At 41.3% G+C, this 25,380-nt stretch overlaps 2 protein-coding genes across 5 annotated transcripts in view; one reads left to right on the top strand and one right to left on the bottom strand.

Moving 5' to 3' along the window:
• Positions 1 to 6,673, bottom strand: part of FBXL13 (F-box and leucine rich repeat protein 13) — a 209,275-nt gene extending 202,602 nt beyond the window's left edge. For 2 of the 4 annotated variants that reach the window (XM_042916087.1, XM_042916105.1), the window contains exon 1: positions 6,533 to 6,673. In XM_042916087.1, coding sequence (XP_042772021.1) covers positions 6,533 to 6,607 — 75 coding nt within the window. In that variant the 5' untranslated portion in view covers positions 6,608 to 6,673. Of the gene's footprint in view, positions 1 to 6,127; positions 6,349 to 6,532 lie in introns of those variants that run through there. The other 2 variants (XM_042916095.1, XM_042916099.1) reach the window with 2 other exon arrangements.
• Positions 6,674 to 6,828: 155 nt separating this feature from the next.
• On the top strand, positions 6,829 to 25,365 carry ARMC10 (armadillo repeat containing 10). Its single transcript, XM_042916217.1, has 6 exons — positions 6,829 to 7,263; positions 12,245 to 12,393; positions 15,438 to 15,572; positions 18,608 to 18,784; positions 23,335 to 23,406; positions 24,307 to 25,365. Exons 1-6 carry the CDS (start codon positions 7,125 to 7,127, stop codon positions 24,556 to 24,558), a joined length of 924 nt encoding a protein of 307 aa, XP_042772151.1. The 5' UTR covers positions 6,829 to 7,124; the 3' UTR covers positions 24,559 to 25,365.
• Positions 25,366 to 25,380: the final 15 nt, after the last annotated feature.

The following is a 25,380-nucleotide window of genomic DNA, read 5'->3' as shown; positions in this document are numbered from 1 at the left end:
TACAAAGAAGAAAATACAACTCAACCATCATCCTGCCAACCAGAAATAACCTCTAAAGAAAATTTTAGTTTCTTTCCTCAGTGCATATATTTTTAACAAATTAAATTTTAAAATGATAATTGTACACATTAAAATCAGGATTATATATTGTTGTATATTCTTTTTTTTTTTTTTGTATATCTTTTTTTTTCCTTGGCTGGTCATTATGTTGTGAACATTTTTCCATGTCTCCCCAAAATTCTCAAACCATCATGTACTGAGGTTGGTTGATAATCTATTGCAAAAAATAGTACCGGGGTGCCTGGGTGGCTCTGTTGGTTAAATGTCTGACTTCGGCTCAGGTCATGATCTCACGATCTGTGAGTTTGAGCCTTGCATCAGGCTCTGTGCTGACAGCTCAGAGCCTGGAGCCTGGTTCAGATTCTATGTCTCTCTCTCTCTCTCTCTCTCTCAAAAATAAAGATTAAAAAAAATTTTTTAAAAGAAGAAGAAAAAAAGTAGTACCATAAATGTTTAATAATTTCTAAATGGTTGGCCATTTGGGTTATTTCTAACTTTTTCCCAGTATTAAAAATTATAGGATATAATGTTAATTTTTATTAATAATGATGAAATGTACATATCTTCATCTCTATTTTTTCAGGATAGATTTCTAGAAGAATATAGAATCAGAAGGTGTGTCTTGAAGCTCTTCATACATATCTCAAAATTGCTTTCTAAAAACGTCTTATCAATTTACACTCTTATTAACAGCCAATGTGAGTGTCCATTTTACCTTGCCAACACAGAGAATAATAAAATTTTTGATTTGACAGGTGGAAAACAGTAATTCATTTCATCTACATTTTGTTTTTGTCAGTGGGGTTAATTTTCTTACATTTACTAGCCACTACGGGCTAATTGTGTTCCCTCAAAATTCATGTCTTCGTTGTGATGATATTTGGAGATGGGGCCTTTGGGTGGTAATTAGGGTTAGGTAAGGTTGTGAGAGTTGGGTCCTCATGATGGGATTAGCACTGTTATAAAAAGAGACACCAGACAACTTGCTCTCTGTCTCTGCCATGTGAAGACACAGTGAGAAGACAGCCACCTGCAAGCCAGGATGAAGGCCATCACCAGAACCTCACCATGCTGGCACACTGGTCTCAGACTTTCAGCCTCCAAAACTGTGAGAAAACAAAGTTCTGTGGTTTAAGCCACCCAGTGTAATGGTACTTTGTTATGGCAGCCCAAGCAGACAAAGACACTAGCCATCTTTGATTTTGCATACACTTTACTTGTCCTTTATTGGGACAGACTTCATTTAGATAGGATTAGGGAGGCAGATATATCAGTGTCCAAAGAGAGAACCCCAAAGGAATGATAAATTCAGAAAGACAGAAGCAAGGCCACTTGTTGAATCTCCATTCATGTCCCCCAGTCTCCCCTAGAGACCTTCTCAGCTACAGATATAGAGCGTTTTGTGATTTAAAACAAATAAGTCATTTCAACAGTTAGTCCATGACCTAGTCTCCTAGTCCATTAGGGCTTCTGTAATACAACACCATAGATTGGGTGACTTACAAACAAGAGAAATTTATTTCTAGAGGCTGGGAAGTCCAAGATCAAAGTACAAGAAGATCCTGTGCCTGGTGAGAGCTGATTCCTGGTTCATAGACGGCCATCTTCTCATAGTGCCCTCACATCATAGGTGGGCAAGGGATTTCTGTGGGGCATCTGTTATAAGGGAACTGATCCCACTCATGAGGGCTCTGCCTCATGACTTAATCACTGACAAAGTCCCCACCTCCAAATACTATCACATGGAACATTAGGTTTCAACAGATGAATTTGGGGAGACCCAACATTCAGTTGATAGAATGCTCTCATCACTTCTTTCATTTTCACAATAAAATCTAATTATGGTGATTCTTGAAGATTTGAACCTAGACATCAATTTCCTTTGGTGTATGTGAGAATAGCTGTCCTATGTGTGACTCCACTGATCGTTGTAAGTCACCAAGCTGACTGGCCATTATAGCCCCTCTACCCTCACTGTGCCACTCAGACTCTCCCTGAAGTTCCAGAAGCTTTGTGCTCTTGAAAAGAACAAACTTACTTAGAGACACAGTGATCACTTCTGGGTCGGGGTAATTTTCCTTGATTTATTAAATATGTAAATACATTCTAGACCTGCATTGTCCAATATAGTAGCTACTATTTACACATGGCTACTGAGTACTTCAGACATGGTGGTCCAAATTGAGATGGGACGTAAGTGTAAAATACACATCCAATTCTAAGACATAATGTGATTTCACATTGAGTCCATGTTGAAATGATAATATTCTGGACAGATTGTTTTTCTAAAATATATTAAAATTAACTTCACCGGGGCTAGCTCAGTCAGCTGAGGGTCTGACTTCAGCGCAGGTCAGGATCCCACAGTTTGTGGGTCGAGCCCTGCATCAGGCTCTCTGCTGTCAGGGCGGAGCTTGCTTCAGATCCTCTGTCCCAGCTCTCTCTGCACCTGTTCCACTCACAATCTCTCTCAAAAATAAATAAGCATTAACAATTTTTTAAATTAACTTCACCTATTTATTTTTATTTCTTTAATGTATGTATTTATAGGACACCCAAATAGACAAATGCACAGAGAATGCAGGAGAAAAGTTTGGGCTAGAAACAGCTTCAAATTCACAGCTGCAAGTGGCTAAAGCCATTGAGGTATTTTCTACTAACACATGGTAGATGCCCAGCAAATATTTGCTGATGGAATGATCTAATGTACCCTCCTTAGCTTACCACACTTACCATCCCCTAAGAAAAAAAGGCTGGCTGGTGTCAAGAGCCTAATCTGTTGCTCAAAAAAAATAAGTTACCTAATGAACTTGAATTGAACATACCTGGTTCTCTTTAGAAACATTTGCTCTTAGAACTGAGCCACCATACTGTGCGGGCGTCCAAGCAGCTCATGAAGAGGCCCATATGGAGAAACCAAGCCTCCCAGCTCACAGACATAGCTGAACTCCCAGCCAACACCCAGCACCAGCTGGCCAGGCATGTGAGCAAACCATCTTAAAAGTGGATCTTAGAGGACATGCTTCAATACCGTTGACTTGGGACCTTGCTGGCAGGGGATGACTTCTTATCTACTGCCTTGATAACTTCAAGGGCCATCATTGTCTCATGTCCCACAGCAATAATGGCTTGGAGGCAGGTAATCAGAGAAAGTCTCTATGCCCATGGGCTTGCTGGGGATAGTCTGCACAGTGGCAAACACACATACACACACACACACACACACACACACACTAAATTAAATTAAATTAAATTAAATTAAAAAATAAAAGTGGACCTTTAACCCCTGTCCATCACCCCAGATGGTACCACATGGAGCAGAGAAAAACTGAAAAACCTTATCAGAATTCAGATTTTTGAGCAAACAAAATGATTCCTGCTGTTTTAAGTCACTAAGTTTTATAGTTGTATTACATAGCAATGGATAATTGATACAGCAAATAGAAAATGACTATACAGCCAAATGAAACCTATTATTCCATCCATCCCTAGTTACATACATTATGAGAAAAAACACCCAGCCATTACTCTCTTGTAACTTCTTATTATAGAAAACTTCAAACACAGAGAAAGTAAACAAGAGTATAATGAACCCCTGTGTACCCATAACCCAGTTTCAAACAATCATCCCATTCCGTGAGACTTCTAAGTTGTTCATCTTAACAATGATTTTAAAATAACAACATATTAATGAAAGCAGGAAATGGTAGACAAAATGGATGAAAAGATGCAGAATTTTGATTGGAATGTATAAAAAAAGACTGACATTCTAAAACTGGAAAACACTGTTTGAAATTAAAAACTCATTTGATATATTTAACAGTAGACTGGACACAGCATAAAACGGAATCAATAAACTTAAAGACAATCAGTGAAAAATATCCAAACAAGTACAAAGAGAAAAATAGGGAAAAAACAAAACAGAACAAAAAAACCAAACCTAACATATTTATGATTGGAGTCCCAGAAGGAGTAGAGAGAACTGGGTAGAAGCATTGTTTGAAATGATCCACAATTTTCTAAAACTGATGAAAACCGTCATCAATTAGAATCAGTAGCCCAGTAAGTGAAGCAGGGGTTTTGTTTTGTTTTGTTTTGTTTTGTTTTGTTTTGTTTGTTTTGTTTGTTTTAAATCAGCTTCCATGCGAGGGTTTTCAGGGAAATGATATCCAGGTTTTATTTAGGATAGGTAGGTGAAGTTCAGAAGAGGTTAAATACACAGAGAATCCATGATAATATGTGTGTGTATATGTGTGTGTGTGTGTGTGTGTGTGTGTGTGTGTGTACACACACACACACACACACACACACACACACATTCCAAAGCTTGTAGAAGATGGGTTTTGGAAAATAGCCAGTCCTGGCAAATTGGATTAGATGAATAGCTGTGCAGGAATATAAGGCACAATGAGATTTATCCTGATAGTCTCCTGGGGTTAGTGGGTTAACCAAGTTAAGGTGGGAGTGTGAGCCCCCAGAAAACTGCTCTCTTGTGCCTATTGGTAACATGGTAGCAGAAGTGAGTGAAGGACTCCTGAGAGTCATGAGAATGTCACCTTAGGCCAAGGGCACTTCTGAGGGCCTCTTTCTTCTGGGAGCAAAGCAACCTGGTAGGCTGGTGAGCAAAGGATGCTTTTACCCAAAGGAGGAGCCAGGGATTACTCTGGCAGCTTCTGAGTGTTATGGCAAGTGGAGAGCAAGATGAGGAGAGGCTATCACTTCCCTGATGTTCCCTGACCCTCAACTCAAGTCCACTTCTGCTACCTACTCCACAGCCAACCTGGACTGAGTCATCACTCTGCCTTAAATCTTAAATACAAATATTCCACTTCCTGATCCCTACCTCCTACTTTTCCAGTTCCCTCACTCAATTACTCCCTTTACACCTCTTCACTCCTTAGGAACCTTCACTTTCTGCCCATAGATCAATCTCACATCCTACTCTCATTTCCCACCCAGTTCCTTGGCCCATCAGGCACTCTGAAAAGCTTAGTTCCTTTGCCACTGCCCTTCCATACTATATGCCTGGCAAACACCTATCCTGGTTGAAATCAACTCTTATTGCTGTATCTACATGTGGTTTACTGACTGCTGCTTAAGAAAAGTCACACAATGGGGAAGATGAGTACCATGCTCTCCAGATATTTTAAATATAATTGAAGTAAAACATGAATCAAACTCATCAGAAAAAAACTAAAACAATACAGATCTATATAGAACAAAAAATTAGGGTTCTCTCCTAAAACAAACATTTGCTGTCAATAGTGTTGCAATATGTTCTATGCATGCGTTATTGTTTTAACTGTAGATAGATATGGACACATAAATATATGAGTAGAGTCAATTGTAGACACTTCTGGGACAACTTGCATTTTTTCCCCCTTCTTTTTAAATGTGTCTTGGATGGCTTTTGTTTTGAAAAGGTACACATATACTTTATATACTAGCCCATTCTCTCATTCATATATAAGTTCTTTATGATTTTCACTATAATGAATATCCTTGGACAGCTTTCTGGGTACATGTGAGAGTATACCTCTAGAGTGGATCCCTAGAAATGAAATGTTTGATCAACAATATGTCTAAATTACCATCCAAAAAGGCTGTACCAAATTGCACTCCCAACTGTATAGGAGTTATTATCCCAAGCGGGCCTCTCAATACTGCCTGGTTCTTTCCTTCCCTAGCTAGACCTCTCTCCCTGTCATTCTCCACATACTTTATTTCTGCTCAAAACCCCTTCTGCAGCCTCCAACTCCACCCAAACATATAATTCTTAGCAAATATCTTACCAAATATTTGTAGAGAAAATGGAAGTCACCACAGAACTTTCTTGGCTTCCTACCCCCAAAACTACAAAACCTATCCACCCTCTCCTGTCCTCCTTCCTCCCTTCCTGTTATAATGGTGGGGGTAGGGAACAGTCTGCTGTTTAAGGCAATCCCGGTGGTGGGGTCTTTCCCCTCACAAAGGGCCGGCTACCTTCCGTCGAGAGGTCTCTATCTTCTGCCTTCACCACTCCATTGAAACCCCAGGCTCACCGTGTGCCAAATCCACTATACCTCACCTTAGGGGGCACTATTGCCCTCTCTCTTCATAAAGCCACACTCTTCGGATATTCCTCCTCTGTTTCTAGGGCACTGCTTTCGCACTTCTCTTGTCCTCAGGCCCCTCTCGCGCCCCATGCGCCCAAACCTTAAAGTTTGGAGTTTGGGGTTTCTGCCCCGGGACCCTGTACTTTCTCCCCGAGTTAGGTCACCCATTCCCCCCTTTCAGCCACCATCACCTCCCTCTGTCCTCTCCTTTCTGATCTGTATCTTCAGCCCAGATCGCCACCCTGCTCAAGGCTAACCTCATCCTGTCCCATTCCGCCCCAGAATCCCTCCGCTCCCTCTGCGGCTAAACCCCAGCTCCTCCCAGATATCTTCGGATTCTCCCCTCTGGTAACTCCGCCGCCACGTGGCTCCAGTACCTCGCAGACCTGAGGAATGTAGTTCTCTTTGAAGTAGTTCCTCAGCCGGGAGTTGGCAGTGCGTAGCGAGGCCATGACCACAGGCCCCACTGAAACTCCCCGCCTGCTTTCCGCGCCTCGCGTATCAGGCGCGGAGCCCGAGCTAAGGGCTAGCGCGTCCCGGCGTTGCCCCGGCAACCGCGGGAGAGGTGGGGGGGGAGGGGCCGGGGCTGCACCCGAAGTTCCACGCCCCTACCGCCCGGGGCAGCCGGGAAGGAGGCGGGCTTCGGCCCTGGTGGGGCGGGGCCCGGGCCGAAGCGAGGGCCAGCCCGCCTCCGGACAGCGGCGGACCCCAGTGCGCCCCCTGGGAGACGCGCAGTCCTTGCGGCCCTTCACATAGCCCTGCCCCCCGCCCCTCCTCTGCCGAGCGGCCTGGACGCTTGGGGGCCGGAGTGGGCGGTTTTACTATTTTAGCAGGGCCGTTTCCGGGAGGCGGAGCTCAAGCCCCATTTCCTTTCTCGTCCTTCGGCTGGCGCTGGGGTGGCGGCGGGACCCGCTTGCTTCGGAGCCTCCCGCGCCAGGCCCAGCGCTGCGCCTCAGCCCCAGCTGTAGCATGGGCCGCTCCCGGCACGTGGGCTGGGTGGCGGCGGGCCTGGTCCTCGGGGCCGGCGCCTGCTACTGCATTTACAAGCTCACGCGGGGCCAGCGGCAAGGCGACCGCGGGCTTAGGCTGCGTCCCTCGCGCTCCGCAGGTGAGGCCGCAGGGGTGCCCAGCAGGTGGCCGGGGACCGCCGGCGGGGCCTCGGTGTTATCCCGAGGGTGCGGGTTGAAGACTGCTGGCGCTCGTGGCTCTCCCGTGCTTGCAGAGAAAGGAGCCGAGCTGGAGGAGGGAGAGCGGGAGGGAGATTCGTGAGAAGTACAAGGTCGAGAACCACAGGTGCAGAGGGCGGGTCGTCCGCTTGACTGGGTGCGGGTAGGGTTCTGAGCCGCCCCTTGCCTCCATTTGGTTCAAAATCGTGGGATGAAAAGTTGCCCCGATTTTCCTGCCTGAGTGCGGCGTCACAGCGGAGGGTTGATTAGGTTTCTCAAAAGCATGTCGATTATTCCTCACGTTAAAGCTTGCTCCCGGACTCTGTGTTACCAAAGGGATTATCCCTACTGTGGCCCGGGTTTTGCTGGCCTTGGAGCGGTAGATGATGAAATTGTGCTTGGACTTGCCCTGGAAGAAGGAACCCTTGAGGATTATCTCTGCCTGCATTCGGCCCAGCCTCCGAGGGGAGGTACCTTGATGTCACTGGTTCATACACAAAGTTGCAGAGAGATCCTGAAGTACAGACACAGGTGTATATATCAGTTGAAACAGTTGTCTGCATGGGAGGGTACCCTCCTGGTGAACAAAGTGTGTGGTTAAATTGCCATCCAAAAGTTGATTGGTGCATTCGGGATTCTGAGGATTTGCTGAGTGTTCTGGAGGAATATTTCAGGTCATGGACGCTGTTACAGAAATAATTAAAACTACCAACTAAGAAATTCCTCTCTACAAATAGACAAAAGAACTAAAGAGTTTTATTGTTGAATAAGCATTAAACTAGATTGCCGAGTCGTCACAGGCAATCTGCTAATGGGATTGAAAAAGAGTGCTCGCTCTTTTATGTACCCAGGCAGATAAAAATCTATTTCATATTACCTGCCTGTTGGCAAGATTAACATGTCCTTAAGCGGACTTGACAACACCATTTGCTACACGTAGTTCATCGTATATTCACTAGTAATTGAGGTGGCTATTTGTGTTAGCTAATTGCCTTTATCCAGAGGAAAAATAAGACTTCTCAGTATCTTTAGGATAAACAGGAGGTGACAACAGGGAGCTAGGTGCCAAGGCTAAACTCAGAGATCAGGGCTTCACCTTTCTTGATGCTTACATTTCAAACAGATAGTCCCAAAGCCTCTAAGAAACACTTTGTTGCATTGTAAACTGACAAGAGGGTTACTTAGCCTTTAAAAAGATGTTCATTTATGTCAAAGAGACAGAGGATTTACAGTTATAGCTGACTCTTGAACAACCAGGGTTTGAACTGTGCAGGTTTACTTACAAGCAGATTTTCTTCAGTAAATATATGTACAATTCTGAAAATGTATTTTTCTTATGATTTTCTTTATTATGAGAATACAGCATATAAGACCTAGAGCATACAGAATGTATGTTAAATGACTGTTTTCGGTAAGGCTTCCAGTTAATGGCAGGTTGTTAGTAGTTAAGTTTTGGGGAGTCCAAAGTTATACATGGATTTTCAACTTCTCAGGCATTGGCATTCCTAGCGCCTGCCTTGTTCCAGGGTCAGCTTTACCACTTTGCTCAAGGAAACACTCTTAAGAAAACAGAATAGAGGGAAAGTGTAGTTCCTTTTGGCACAAAGGAAAACAATTTTTTTTTAAAGATCTTTATTTACCTTTACTTACAGCCTAATTTGTTGTCCTTGAGAGATTTCCATATAGGTAATTGGTCTGGTGGCCTGGACTTCAGATACCTTCTTAACCTGGTAAACGCGGATAGTGTTACTTTTAAACTTAATTTTACCAGTTTCCAAAGTCACCATTACCTTAGGTCAGGCAATTTACAAAATAAGTTGCTCATGGCCCCTTCTTCCTGAAGCTACTCACCTTTATTTTTGAAGAAGACTTGAGAAGTACCCATTTTTTTAGCATCAACCTTAGATTTCAGAAGATGATCTTTTTTGTTTTAATTGAGATATAATTCACATGTAACTTTGTACTAGTGATAGGTATACAGTATAATGATTTGATATGTATGTATTTGATATCAAATATATGGTATATATATTTGATTCAATTTGATGTATTTGATTTATGTATTTGTACATATTGCCGAACAATCACAGTAAGTTTAGTTAACATCTCTCACCTCAAAAAGTTACAGATTTTTTTGTTGAGATGAGAACTTTTAAGATGTACTCTCTTAGCAACTTTCAAATATACGATACAGTATTGCTAACTGTAGTCACCAAGCTGTACATTACATGCCTAAGACTGATTTATCTTAAACTCAGTTTGTACTCTGACCACCTTCATCCATTTTACACTCCCCCTTCGCCTGCCTCCAGCAACCCCAATCTCTATTGATTAACTCATTTTTTGTTTGTTTTTAGATTCTATATATGTGACATTATACAGTATATAAAACCTTGGTTTGAGAGCATAATTCGTTCTGGAAACATGCTTTTATCCAAAGCATTTGTATATCAAAGAGAATTTGCCCATAAGGAATAATGGAAACTCAGATGATTCATTCCACAACCGAAAGATATTCATATAAAAATGATTACAATACTGTAATATAATGCAAAATAATAAAATACAAAATATAAAGAAAAATAAATTAATTAACCTGCACTTACCTTTGACAACCTTCGTGGCTGGTGTGAGGGAGATGAGAGGAGGATTACTGTGGAGAATGAGTTTCATGATCACTAACAGAGTCACTGCTGTCTACTGGCTCTGTAGAATCCTTTTTTTCATGCAACTTTAACAAGGAACCTAGCCAGTGACCCTTGCTTTTGCCTCCTTTTGAGGATTTTGCGGAAATGTGACATTGCATTGTCATTAAACAGATTCATTGCTCACACTGCTACAGCCTTATTTGGGTGGTGATTTTCTACAAAATTTTGCAGTTTCCCACATTTGACATATCTCCCTAATTGCATTTGAAGTGAGGGATTCCTCTGCCTCTTTCTCCTCCTCCTCCTCTGCAGATGAGATGCAGACATCGGCTTCTTATAAAATCTCGGCCACCTCTTGAATTTTGACTTCTTGAATTTTGGCCACTTGCACACCTCCTTCATACTTCTCAGTGTGAGATTTCCTTCTTCAAAAGTAATCATCTCCTTACCACCTTTTTTCCGACATTTTTCTGCATGGGGCCATTGTATACGCTCGCATGGATGTTGACTATAGTACAGTATTAATAAACTCTGGTCATATACTGTATTTAATGTAACCGGCAATGTAAGGCAGCAGAGGACAGGGTCTATATCTGCAGGCAGCCTGACCTAGAATGAAGCAAGCATTCCTAAGCTTACTCTTAATACAGAAAAGTGAAGGACTGTCCACAGGCGCTTTGAAGCGACAAAAAATACACTAGTGCCAGTTGTGAGCACCTTCCAGTGTTCTGAAAATTCACTGATTTCTGCCAAACACCGCAGCCTGAGGCTGAGCATCTGAACATGGGAGATGATCACCCACAATCCTGCAGTGAGAGACAGAGAACACCATTGGCTCAGTTGTGATCATGTGACATTCGGCATCACATACTGCTTGCATTGCAAGACATTGCTCTTTTATCAAGTTAAAATGTATTAGAAATGTTTGCTCATCTTGCAGAACACTCTCAGAACAAGTTACTTGCAATCCAAGGTTTTACTGTACTTAATTTTCATTACAGGAGTGATACATATTTATTGCGAAAAAGAAAAAAAAGTATTCCTAAGCACAGGATAGAAAACAAGTCATTCAAAATCCAACACCCAAAGATAACCATCTTTAATAATTTGGTATCTATTTTAAAAACGAAAAGGCACAGGGGCTTCTGGGTGGCTCAGTTAAGCTTCCAACTTCTGCTCCGGTCATGATCTCATAGTTCATGAGTTCAAGCCCTGCATCGGGCTCTGTCCTATCAGCATAGAGGCTGCTTTGGATCCTCTGTCTCCATCTCTTTCTCTTTCAAAATAAATATATTTTTTTAAAGGCACAGATATGACATCATATAGCAACTATTGTAGGCTGCCCCTCCCCTGGCAGTGAATTGTGGACATGTCTACTGTCTAACCTGTAATCATAGGTTCATTTTTCAGGAACGAACACACAATGATGGTGTTATAAAATGGTTTCTATTCTTCCTGTGGTAATTTCTGTAAATATAGTTGTGGGTTTCTTTTAAGATAGAGCGATAAATTCTAAAAGTCACTGACCAGATCCAGTATTCAGCTGCTCTAGCTCTACTCAAAACAAGAGCTTTGCTTTTGTCCTTGTCCCCAGCAAAACTGTTATTCTAGCATCTAGAATCCCAACCAAACAAAAATGCCACACTAGCAGCCTGATTGGCTTACTCCCATAACTTTGTCTCCAGCCTGAGGTATTCTTAAAATTGTGATCAGAAAACATCTGCTTAATGCAAACCCTTTTCCTTCAATAATCTATGCCTCTAGGCAAGTGTTCCATTGGACAGGTGTACCTGATTTTTAAAAGAAGTAGAAAATGTTTCAGCATGCAGTGCCTTACTAAGAAATACCAAGTGACCGTTGGCTAATTTCTTAATGTCTGTAAGCCTCATTTTACCATCTGTAAATTGAGAATTATAATGGTATCTTCTTCCAAAGGTTACTGGAACATTAAATGAGATAAAGTAGATGACATGCTTAAAACTGTGCCTGGCATCAGAGTATGCATTCAATATTGTTTAAAAATATTATCTAGGGGCACTTGGGGGGAGGGGGTTTCAGTCGGTTAGGCATCTGACTCTTGATTTTGTCTCGGATCATGATCCCAGGGTTGTGGGATTGAGCCCCATGTCAGGCTCCACACTGGGCATGGAGCCTGCTTAAGATTCCCTCCCTCCCTCCCTCCCCTCACTTTCTTCTTTCTCAAAATAATAAAAATAAAAATCCTTTAATCTCCTATTGATTTTAAAGAGTTTTAAATAACTTTGTTCTTCTGCAGAAGATTTAACCGATGGTTCATACGATGATATACTAAATGTTGACCAGCTTCAGAAACTCCTCTACCTGCTTGAGTCCACTGATGATCCTATAATTATCGAAAGAGCTTTGGTCACTCTGGGTAACAATGCAGCCTTTTCAGCTAACCAAGTAAGTATCTAGTCTCAGAATGGGTGCCTCCCATTCTTACACCCTAGCAGTAATTGTGACCCTGATAAGGTACTTAATCCCAGAGCCTCACTTTCCTCATATATACGGTGTGGGGATGTATCCCTACAGCATAATGTTTGCTCCTGAAAAGCACATCCTAATAGTGACATAGTGTTACTGGGATTTGAGGTCCCCTTGAAGTTCATCACAGGCATCACGTTGGTTAGTAGATAAATGTTATCTACACCACATTTAGTATTGCATGGCTTTTTAAATTATTTGAAACTCAACCTTGTTGTAGTTGAAAAGTGAAAACATCTAACATTGAAGTACATGCCTTCTATTATATGTAAGTCTTGTGGGGGTGGTTCTGATGCAGGTGGGCCCTTGATTGCTAACAACCACTAACCAATGTTACCTTCTACCAATAGCGACTTGGTAACACTAAGTCTAGCTCAATTTGAATGTTACCTTCTCTCTATTACTGCCACGGAGAAAAAGTAAAAAAAAAAAAAAAAAAGGAATGGTTTTTAACTAATGCCTTTCATTAACTTTGTCATGAAAACTATGTTGAATTTACACTCTATTTCAGTCAAGTTTTTTCCAGCATGATAAGGTTTACTGTAAAACTTTTGAGATTTATAGGGAGATATAAAAATATTTGTTGATTACTCATATTCTTTCAGTTGCAAGTGACAGAACCCAGCTTAAATTATTTAAAAAATTTTTTTAATATTTATTTATTTTTGAGAGAGAGAGAGACTGAGACAGCATGAGTGGGGGAGGGACAGAGAGAGAGGGAGACACAGAATCCGAAGCAGGGTCCAGGCTGAGTTGTTAGCACAGAGCCTGACACGGGGCTCGAACCCACGAACCATGAGATCATGACCCGAGCCAAAGTGGGACGTTCAAATGACTGAGCCACCCAGGCGCCCCCAGCTTAAATTATTTTAAACCAAAAAGGAAAACACTGAGCTCAGTTAACTTGGACATCCAAGAATAGCACTGGCTTCAGGCACAAGTGGAAACGTTTAAGGTTCCGGAATGCATTATCAGAGCTCTCCCTCCCTCCATCTTTTGGCTGTGCTTATCCCTGCTTCTTTTTGTATATTGGTTTTTTACCTCTTTGGCCACAAAAAAGTTTTCTTCACAGGATGGAAAGAAAGCCACTGGCCACCCAAGCCTCCATCCCTGAAAGGTGGAATTGCTCAGCCAGGGTCAGGTGCTGTGCTAATAAGGCTCCCCGGGCCATGGGTAGCAAGGCTTGACTCACGTGAGCATCTCACGGCCAGACAGCAGGGGATGGATGTGGTGGGTGTGAGCACGTTCGCCCAGCCGTCCCATCGGAGGCTAAATGGGAGAAAAGAGGTGCTCTGTCTGCCCCCCGGGCAGGGGGGAGCGTCACACAAACAAAAACAACAGATGGTGACTGTTAGCATGCCTATATAGTGCTGTTTCTGATGCCATTGTTTCATATCTCTCTGAAACAAACTGTAGCTTGAAGAGTGTGTCTGTAGCCACTGCTTGAACGAGTGTTTTCTTGGCTAATGGAAGTTGGTGCCCCTGGTCGTAAATTACAGTGCCTTCATCTACTTTAGTAGGATAGTTAAAACAAACAAACAAAAATCTGTTTTCTAGTAATCGCAGTTCTTTGGGAAGAACCTGGATTGCACAGGGGGTTTCTTTTTCTCCCAGTGCTGAGCCCACTCTGGACAGTAGAGTAGGGCTTGGGGCTGTTGGTAAAAAATGGATGATGGCAAGATACTCTTTTGTTCTTTTTCTCATAGAAGGGCATGTTTTGGCCCAACAGGAGTAATGTTCAGCTTACTTTTCTTGTAAGAATAGAAGCAGTTAATGCATCTTTTAATGTTGAGGACAAAGGCGCATAGTAGTAGCATAGTGTTGCAACTGATGGTGAGAAATCCCCCAGATTATTATTTCTTCAGAAATTTGGGTATCATTTCCCAAATTGCGTGGAACTCCCAAGTCTTCCAGGTGTTGACAGGTGTTTCCTCTGACCCCACTCTTCCCTCTATTTTGTGTACAGTTCATGGAAATGCTATATTGAATGGTCCCCTCTTGGAGATTCCCAGTGCACATGATGAATATATGAATGCTTCACAATAAAGAAATGTTTGCACTTAATATACACAGAGTTTCTCAAAATTAACCATGAAACCTTTTTTTTTCTTTTTTTTTTTTTTTAATTTTTTTTTTTTTCCAACTTTTTTTATTTATTTTTGGGACAGAGAGAGACATAGCATGAACGGGGGAGGGGCAGAGAGAGAGGGAGACACAGAATCGGAAACAGGCTCCAGGCTCCGAGCCATCAGCCCAGAGCCTGACACGGGGCTCGAACTCACGGACCGCGAGATCGTGACCTGGCTGAAGTCGGACGCTTAACCGACTGCGCCACCCAGGCGCCCCGAAACCTTTTTTTTTCTTAATGGAACATCTATTAATATCTTGAGGGATTTGTGTTCCAAAGAATACAGTTTAGCAAAGCATAACACTTTTCCAAATTTGCCTATAATAGGAAAGTCCCAGAACTTATTTCAGAGGAAAATCATTTGTAAATTGCTTTGAGATCATTTAAGTAGCTCTGCAAATCTTCATTGTATATCTCCAAGCTCTAGTTTTTAAATAACTATGTATCGTAATTTATTTCCAATCTATTTTCTTACCTATAAACTTATGGAAATTTAATTTTAATAAAATTTAATAATTTTTTTTTTAAATAAGAATTACAAGGATACCTTGGTGGTTCAGTCAGTTAAGATTCCGACTTCAGCTCAGGTTGTGATCTCGCGGTTCGTGGGTTTGAGCCCTGCACTGGGCTCTTTGCTCTCAGCACAGAGCCTGCTTTGGACCCTCTGTCTCACTCTCTCTCAACAATAAATAAATAAGTAAAATAAGAAATACAGATTGTGCATAGGAAAGGTATTCCCAAAGGGTCATTAATTTTTATTTGTATTTGTAGATGCAAAAAGTTTGATGAAGGGGGTGCATATTGAAGTGATGGTCCTCGTTTTTTTCCCTCTTAGGTCATTATTCGTGAATTGGGTGGTATTCCAATCATTGGAAGCAAAATCAACAATCCCAACCACAGTATTAAAGAGAAGGCTTTAAATGCACTGAATAACCTGAGTGTGAATGTTGAAAATCAAGTGAAGATAAAGGTAAGTTAGCTGAAATCACAAATGTGTGAGTCTTCTATGGTGTTACCTAGGACCTCCATCACTTCACATAATTACCTTTTGTGTGTGTGTGTGGTGAGAACATTTAAGATCTACTCTCTCAGCACCTTTCAAGTATATAATACAGCATAGTCACCCTGTTATCCATCAGCTCCCAGAACTTACTCGTCTTATACCTAGAAGCTTGTGCCTTTTGACCAAAATCTCCCCATTTCCTTCATCCCTTAGCCCCTGGCAACCACCACGCTACTCTAATTCTGTGAGTTCAGCTTTTTTAGATTCTACATATAAAAGATACCTTCAGTATTTGTCTTTTTCTGTCATGTCACTTAGCATAATGTTCTCAAGGTCTATCCATTGGTTGCTAATGGCAGGATTTCCTTCCTTTTTATGGCTGAATAATATTCGATTGTATATAGACCACATGTGCTTTATTCATTCACCTGTCACCACAGGTTATTTCTGTGTCTTGGCTGTTAAGAATAATGCTGCAGTGAACATAGTGGGTACATATGTCTTTTCAAATTATTCTTTTTGCCGTTTTCAGATAAATGCCCAGAACTGGAATTGCTAGATCGTATGGTGGTTGTATATTTAATATTTGGAGGACTCTCCATACTGCGTTCCATAGTGGCTGTACCATTTACATTCCCACCAGCAGTGCACAGGATTCCCTTTTCTCCACATCCTTGCCAAGACTTTTTTTTTTGACAGTAGCCATTCTGGGTATGAGATATGACCTCACTGTGGTTTTGATTTGTATTTCCCAGAAGATTAGTGATTTCCCAGAAGATTAGTGATATTGAGCATCTTTTCATTTATCTATTGACCATACGTGTATCTTTTGGAAAAATATGTATTCAGGTCCTCTGCCCATTTTTTATGGAGAATAAGGCAGAGGAAGGAGGAATCTGAACCAGGCAGTAAGAGGTGCCTTATGCTTTTGAGTTTGGGGTTCGTTTTTTTTTTTTTTAATGTTTATTTATTTTTGAGAGACAGAATGCTAGTGCGTTAGGGGCAGAGAGAGAGGGAGACACAGAATCCGAAGCAGGCTCCAGGCTCCAAGCTGTCAGCACCAGAGCCCGACGTGGGGCTTGAACTCACGAGCCGTGAGATCATGACCTGAGCTGAAGTCAGACGCTCAACCAGCTGGGCCACCCAGGCACTCCTGGGGTTCGTTTTAATCCAAGTGTGGTAAAGGAAACTGGTCAGAGTCTGATAATATCAGCAGAAAGATAAAATAAATTAGGAACTTCTGTTTTTTCAGCATTCATTGAGCTCCTGCTTTGTGGTACAGAGTTTAGAAATGAACACAATTAACTCTTGTTTTAAGAAAGCTAGGAGAGAGAAGGCAACTCCATAAACAGGCATGATGCAGGGCAGAACATGAAGTACTTAAAGGAAAAATGTAAGTAAAACATTGTTGAGTACATAGAAGGACGAGATCTCATCCAAAAGTTTTGTAAAAGGTAGAGTACAACCTGGCTCTGAAGAATGTCTGGTTTCTAGAAGCAGAGTTGGGGCGGGAGGGAATTCCAAGAGAAAGGAGCAAGGGGAGGTGGGCACAGCTCCAGGAATAACCAAGGTGGCCCATCTGGTGATCTTGTTGCTAAAATTGAACCGGTGAAAAGACTCAGAGAAAATAATATTGGGGCACCTGGGTGGCTCAGTTGGTTAAGCATCTGACTTCGGGTGAGGTCATGATCTTGTGGTTCACAAGTTTGAGCCCCAGGTCAGGCTCTATGCTGATAGTTCAGAGCCTGGAGCCTACTTCAGATTCCTTGTCCCTCTCTCTGCCCCTTCCCTGCTTGTGCGCTCTCTCAAAAATAAATAAACATTAAAAAAAAGAAAAATGCTCAATGCATTTTAGGAAATGCTTTGAAAGACATCAGCCTCTTATGAAGATATATGATTTATAAAGAGCTAAAGAAATGTCCCCCCCCCCCCTTTTTTTTTTCTAAGGATGGGTGGGTATGTGATGAAATTCTGGCCAAAGAGATCCAGGTGACTTATATCAGATCTGAAACAAGACTAAAAATCTAGTCTCTCTTTACTTTACTGCCATTACTCTAGTTTCTATGGTACCATGGATACCTTTGGTTTTTTAAAAAACTTAGAATTGGCTTATGGGACAATTGATAATTTCTTAGCATTTCATATTAGGAATTTTTTTTTTCTTTAGCAGTTAGAACTTCTGGTGGAGTTTTTAGTTAAGTGAATAGTAATTATCTGTGAGACCTAGTTTTTCCAAGCTGGAAAGATCCTGGCCAGAAATAGAAAACAGTTTCAGAAAACTTTCCATCACCGGTGGGTTCAATTCTGTCATGTGTGAAATAGTACTCCTGTACTGTTTGCATTTTGTTTTGCCAGTGGCAGTTAACAGTATCAGGAAGGAGGAATTTGTATGCATAAACTAGGTAAATAAGAAAACTGGGCCAAAGAGTTTTCCCTCTCCTTTTGATAGAACTAACCCTAGAGAAAAATTCTTTCACTGTTTCCTCTCTTCTTTACTTGGTAAGGATAGGGTCCTATTGTTAAGATACTTACCTTGATGCCAAATGGCCAGACATGTCTTCCTCCTTGGTCCTAGTGTGCCTAGACCAGTTAACACAGAAAGGTAGACTGAGTTGGGAAGCCCCCAATAATTGAGAGACCACTGGTGTTGAGAGCATGGTCTCTGGAATTGGACATTGCTCCCCTACCAGCTGGCTTGATATTGGGCTGGGGATCCAAGTTCCTTGAGGACTTGTCCTTATCTGTAAAATGGCCATCCTCTTCTGGATTAAGTCAGGTATATTTGTAAAATGCTCGCACATTGCCTGGCATTAACAAAAAAGCTACCCAAAGGTAGCTTTAAAAATCAAAAAAGTTCCCCAAGTTCAAGGGCTGGATAGAAATGTCTTTTCTGAGGAGCCAGTCTCATCCTGAACAACTGCCCTGCTCCACCGGGCAGAAAAGTTACTATTTAACAGACAGACTTTTGGAGAATTAAGATGCTCACTTCTTTCCCCCCCTAGGTATACATCAATCAAGTTTGTAAGGATGTCCTCTCTGGTCCCCTGGACTCTGCTGTGCAGCTGGCTGGACTGAGATTGTTAACAAACATGACAGTTACAAACGACCACCAGCACATGCTTCACAATTACATCACAGACCTGTTCCATGTGTTGCTTACAGGAAACGGAAGTACCAAGGTACGAATGAAACGGTTATGACTTGGAAGTGCAAGGAACTATTGCATCAAGTTTATTAAGACTCGGATTGAAAGTTTTTTATTTTTATTTTTTTTTAAGTTTGTTTAGTTTTGAGAGAGAGACAGAGTGCAAGCGGGGGAGAGGCAGAGAGAGAGGGAGACACAGAATCCAAAGCAGGCTGCAGGCTCTGAGCTGTCAGCACAGAGCCCGATGCGGGGCTTGAACCCATGAGCTGCGAGATCATGACCTGAGACGAAGTCAGACACTTAACTGACTGAGCCACCCAGGCGTCCCTGGAATTGAAAGTTTATTAAAAGGCTTTTCATGGACCCAAGAAAGTTAATTATGTTTATCCCCAAATATTCAATTTTAAAATTAATTTGTGAAAATCTGTTATTTCACTTATCCATAGATTGACATTTGTTTGATTTTCTGAAAACCAGTTTGCCTTTTACTGAGGTGACATGGGTGGCTCCCCCCACCACCAGGTATAATTATACATAATTGAGTAAAATGAGTCTCTGAGTTAATGCTGGTTGATTGAATTTTTGCTTAGCCTGGGGTTAGAAACATTTTTTTGATTTAGACATTATTTGCTGAAAAATCTTTTGAAAACCACTTTTAATTAGTAATAGATGTCTCGGTGCTTGATTTTGACCAGTTGTGTAGATGGTAGGAGGTAACAGAGACTAACCTGAATTAAGTAGGATCTCAGGAAACACCCCATGAAAGTAACTTGGGTAAACCCCTCATATTAGTGGGCATTTTTCTCAAGTGCCATTCTTTGAGAAACAGCATAAAAACAGAAGGTAGACTAATCAAAGGTTCCGATTAGTTGGGTCGGTCATTCATCAGCGTTTTACTATATTGGTCAATGTTCTCTGGCACGGTTGAAAGAAAAACATGAGCATTTTAGAAGGACTAAACGTGAAGCCATACCCCAAATATTCAACATCACTGAAGCCATACCTCAAATATTCAACATCATCATAACCCTTATGTCTGAGGTTATCAAATGTGATGAGGAGAGCCTCACTACAGTCCTTTTAAAATTTGTTCCAGACTTTCCACATTGCCAGTAGCCAGACTTATTTGGATCCGGTCTAAGATTTACCCAAAGGCACTGAACATTAAATGTAATAATCTTATTAGCAGTATTTTTGCAGTATGATCCATTCATACGCAGTTTCCAAAACATAAGCACCCATCGACATCTCTTTCCCCAGGGGAGCAAGGTAACTTCCAGCCTCTGAGGCGCCATGGAAACCCTTCCCTGTTCCCAGTAGCATCACAAATATAGGACAGATCTCCTCTCCCCAGTCTGCAGCTGCTTTACCCAAAACCTCAGGAGAAACGCTGAGTTTCGAGCCAGGCGAGTCTGGCCTTGGGGCTGTATGGATCTGTCTCAGACACGGTCTGTGTTTTAATATATTTTATGACTTTTTTAGAAGGTGACTCACACCACAATAGTATGTTCTATTTTTGTTTTGTTTTTCCATTCCATTGCCTAGTACAGCATTTCTGGGATAGAAAATTTGCTTTTTTGGTCTGTCTGGGAACCTGACCCCAATTATAACATCATTTTTCCATAAAAAGTGAATGCAAAGTTCCAACTTACAAATGAGCTGCTAATGGACAATAATCCACTTGTGAGAAAATGTACCCGTTTTAGGTATTTTCTTAGTAAATAACCACCAAAATGAAAACTTATTTTTAGAAATCTTTTACTTAATTTTTTTCTCATTTATTTTTTAGAGAGAGCACATGAGTGGGGGAGAGGGGTGGGGAGACAGAGAGAATCTTAAGCAGGCTCCACACTCTCAGCATGGAGCCTAATGCAGGGGCATGACCTGAGCCAAGATCAAGAGTGCTGCTCTGCTTTAGCCACCCAAGCGCCCCTAGAAATCTTATTTTTAATAAGAGGTCTGACCATCCTATAATAATCTTTTGGGTACAGCAGTGATTCCTAACCAAGTATAAGTAATGGAAGATTAACATAAATAAACCCTGTGTTTGTTAAATCTCCAGTGAGAGCAAAGAACTAATGGCTTGAAAGAAATGTCATGGAGTCACCACAAGAGGGCACACGTGACAAGAGAAAGAGCTTAACATGGTTCAAACCAAAATACAAACACAGGTCTCCCCTGCTATCTGAAAGTAGGGCATTCCTGTAAATCTGACGCGAAGCAGCACTTAGCATTAATTCATATGGAAAAAGTTTTGAGTGGTCCCAGACCCAAGAAAAAAACCTCTCTCAGGCTTTTCTGATAGCGTGGAACAAATCTTGCTCACAGATGCACAAAATAAATCAAGATAAAGCGCAGATGCTCACAGGCACAGTTCAAAGCTATGGCTGCTTGATGCTGAGATGCCGAGAGGAGCTCCGGGGTGCATGATGCCCCCACTAATGCTGGCTGCAAAACAAGCACCCAACCCTGTTTTCATTTTTTGCCTTTTTGTTTTGTAAAAGCGAAAATCCTCTTTGGATTTCTTTTGGATAGAGAAACAGGTACTAATTATGTAGGTCTTTTATAAAAGCACAGTGGTGGGGCGCCTGGGTGCCTCAGTTGTCTGCAGTTGGGGGATCAGGCTCCACGCTGAGCATGGAGCCTGCCTGGGATTCTCTCTCTCTCTTTCAAAATAAACATTTAAAAATTTTTTAAATAGTTGATAAATAAAATTAAGCAAACCGTTTTATCCTCTTTAACAAATTAGTATGTACAACATAATCAAAGGAATATGTGCATAGATAGGATAGGTATATAAAAAGACCAGAAAGAAAATACCAAAACTTAATAGTGATTGTTTCTAGTCACGGAAATATAGGTGAATTCCTTTTCCTTTGTGCTTTTCTATCACTTTTTCAAAATGTTCTATAGAAACACAGAGTGCCCATGTAAAAAAAAAAAAAAAAGTCTCCTGGGCGCCTGGGTGGCTCAGTTGGTTAAGCTTCCGACTTCAGCTCAGGTGTTGATCTCTCATGGTTCATGAGTTCAGGCCCCACATCTGGCTCGCTGTTGTCAGCGCAGAGCCCACTTCAGATCCTCTGTCCCCCTTGCTCTCCCCTCCCTGGCTTGTGCTCTCAAAAAAAAAAAAAAAGTCTTCTCAAATAAAGATATAGGTTCCCTCCCAGGTCTGGTGGGGAGCACCTTCGCCACTCCCCACTCCTCACTTTGTGTAATTTCAGGTGTCTTTTACAAAGTATAGCTTTATATGACTGTTGTTTGTAAATAGGAATTGTATTTGATGATGTTTTTACAGTAGTCCCCCCTTATCTGTGGTTTCACTTTCCGTAGTTCGTTATCTGCTGTCAACCACATTTGGGACATGGATGATCCTTCTGACTTACCATCAGAACGTCACTAGTAGCCAAATAATCAAAATGCCTGTGTCATTCACCTCACTTCATTTTGTCACCTTACCTCATAAGAAGGGTGAGGGGCACCTGGGTGGCTCGCTCAGTTAAGCATCTGACTCTTGACTTTGGCTCGGGTCATGATCTCATGGTTCGTGAGTTCGAGCCCCACATCAGGCTCTGCACTGTCAGTGGGATTCTCCCTCTGCTCCTTCCCCACTTGCACTTGCTCTCTTTCTCTCTCTCTCTCTCTCTCAAAAATAAACATTAAAAAAATAAGGATGAGCACAGAACAATATCCTCTGAGAGTGCTCACTTCACAAACACTAAAATTCGAACGATATGTTGAGAGATCACATTCACTTGTTATAGCACATTACTGGAATTCTATTAACTATTGATAATCTATTACTTTGCCTAATTTGTAAATTAAACTATCCTAGGTATGTATGTGTAGGAAAAAACATAGTATATATAGGGTTTGATACTGTCCATGATTTTAGGCATGTGCTGGGGGTCTTGGAATGTATCCCTTGCAGATAGGGGGTCTACTATACTGACCAGTTATAAGTGATGGGAATGCCGATATTCTAGCTAGTCTGCTAGAAGTTAACATTTGTTTGCTGATTATTTTTATCACTGCCTATTTGAAAGATTTTAACATATTTTTCATATAAAAAAAGATCAGCTCAAAGGTTCATAGTAACCTACTAAAAAGAAAAGGGCCATATTTTTATCTAGTCTTGGTAACTGAACTGCTCCAAGATTTTCATACTTTAAATAGAAATAAATCAAGCTTTGAGAGATTCTCTTTTTGTTCCAAAGATCGTATTTCACTTACCAGTAATCATAATAAAGCTCATTTATGTAACAGATGTTAAGTTTATTACCATGGGTTGGGGGTTGGGTAGGCAATGAGACATTCAGGATCTCTTCCCTGACGATGGACATGAAAAAGTAAGGTTTAAATAAGCCTGCTGTGTGAGAAGTGCTCCCGGAGTGTGCCAGGTGTGGAAGAGGAGAGAGGCCCTCACAAGATGCACGCAGAGCGGGCTCTGTGGGGCAAAGGATTTGAGCCAGACCCGGAAGCCCAGGCAGGACTTTAGAATGTGACTGCAGTGAGAGGGCAGTATTGCCGGGAAGGGAAAATCCATGCTCACTGGTCTGAAACAAACCAGTATTATTCTTATTTCAGGTTCAAGTTTTGAAGCTGCTTGTGAATTTATCTGAAAATCCAGCCATGGCAGAAGGACTACTTGGTGCCCAAGTAAGTAGTTTACATATTTGTTTTATAAGTATACAAATATATAGATTTGGCCTAGAAAGATTTATCTCAACATGTTAACAGATTTTTTTTTATTTGGTTCTTTTTGCCTATATATGAATTTCCTAAATTTTCTGTAATGAACATATTTTCCTTTTAAAAATCATTTTGGAAAAGTTCTCCCTGACATATTGTTATATAAATTGTAATCGTTCTGCCTGTCCATTTTGGGGTACCAGTATGTCATCACGTCTCCTATACTTGACCTACTTGTGTTCGCATGTATCTTCACATCCACTGAAACACTAGTCTTCACCTACCTAGTCCCCAGGATGTGCCAGATGCCAGGCTGAGTGCCAGGACACACCAGTGGGCGCGTGTGGCATGGTGCCTGTCCTCGTGGAGCTTGTGAGAAGAGACAAAAATATGTAACAAAACAAGATCACTAAAAGCTGTGATAAGTGTTCTGAAGAAAGCGAAGGCGGTACTGATAGCAAACAGGCGTCAACTCCTGTAAAGGAGGGAACCTGTGACAGTGACCTCATCCATGTGCCCCATGCCCATGCCCACAGTGTGCAGTGGGCAGCAAATGTCTGGGGAGTTGATGAGCTCCCGTGAGGAAACTTGGACCTTAAAAAGGATATGGGTGTTTTTCCAAATGACTACAATCTAGGACTCTAAGAAAACAGAATTTTTCAGCTAAAACTATGAAGACTCTTTTTTTCCATTGGTATACAGTATAGGGGTGCATTAAGATTTTACATTTATGTTAGGTGATTTTAGGGATAATTTTCTATGACAAGATTTTTTTAAATGTATTCAGTGTAGTTTTCAAGTGGGAAAATATACATGAAAAATATTTTCAAAAATTTAAAAAATAATAGTCATTGTTTCCTATTTCAGGTGGATTCATCATTTCTTTCCCTTTATGACGGCCATGTGGCAAAGGAGATCCTTCTTCGGGTTCTTACGCTATTTCAGAATATAAATAACTGCTGCAAAAAAGAAGGCTGTTCAGCTATGCAGCCTACTTTCCCTAAAGGTTCACTGTTTTTCCTGTTATACGGAGAAGAATGTGCCCAGAAAATGAGAGCTTTAGTTGATCACCATGATGCAGACGTGAAGGAAAAGGTAACAGTATTACCAAAATTCTAATTGGTCCTATTTTTCATCTTCCTTACCAAGGGAGCTGAAATTCTTTTCACCTGCTGAATTTAAATGGTAATTTCCTCATTAACACAACATTTCAACATTAACACAACATAACTTGCCATGGTCTTCTGGTTTATTTTGAACCATTTTATTGATACCAAATGAAGAGCTTGTTCTGAAAGCATGTCTTTTTATTTTGCTGTTTGTGGAGTTTACTTCAATTATTTCCTCTACGTGACATGACAGTTTTCTTTTTTACGTGTAAGCTAACCTGCCCTTAGAAGTGATGTGCAGTTACTTGTCTGAGACCCCCTTAGTGTGTGATTAATTAGTTTGTCGGGGCTACCGCAGGAATGACCTTGTTCTCATGGTAGAGTTCCTGAGCCTTTGAGGCCACCCCCCAGCCCAGCCATACCACATGCTTCCAGAAGTCTGTTCCCAGCATTAGAGTTTAGTCTGAGTTGGTGAAAACTCTCCCCGTCCTTACCACTCCCACTCAGCACACCAGCCTGTGAAGATGCCGTGTATAATCAAATGTCCATCCACAGGCAACTGGTTAAGTCACTTACCTAATCTTAGAAGAAATAAGCAAGTCTGAATGTGCTCATGTGGAAAGGCATCCATGAAACAGGCATGTGTTTTTTAAATGAACAATTTATGCTTCCATCCAGAGAGAATATTTTCTAGAATGATACCAAGATGGGACTGAGGAAAGGTCTTTTCTATGTTTACCCTTCAATTGTCTGAATTTTACTATGAGCATAAGTTTTATAATTTTTTAAATAAAAAGGAAAAGAGTTCATACACATTTTCTCTTGATAGTAC

Source organism: Panthera leo, chromosome A2 (assembly GCF_018350215.1).
Source record: "Panthera leo isolate Ple1 chromosome A2, P.leo_Ple1_pat1.1, whole genome shotgun sequence".
NCBI lineage: Eukaryota > Metazoa > Chordata > Mammalia > Carnivora > Felidae > Panthera > Panthera leo.
Note: the sequence above shows the minus strand (reverse complement) of the source record. Positions and strands in the feature narration are given on the sequence as shown.

Bases quoted from the DNA above. Each gene is read 5' to 3' on its own strand.
- ARMC10 (XM_042916217.1), top strand. From the start codon at position 7,125: ATGGGCCGCTCCCGGCACGTGGGCTGGGTGGCGGCGGGCCTGGTCCTC. The intron at 12,394-15,437 runs GTAAGTATCTAG...TTTCCCTCTTAG, and splicing joins CAGCCTTTTCAGCTAACCAA to GTCATTATTCGTGAATTGGG. The intron at 18,785-23,334 runs GTACGAATGAAA...TTCTTATTTCAG, and splicing joins CAGGAAACGGAAGTACCAAG to GTTCAAGTTTTGAAGCTGCT.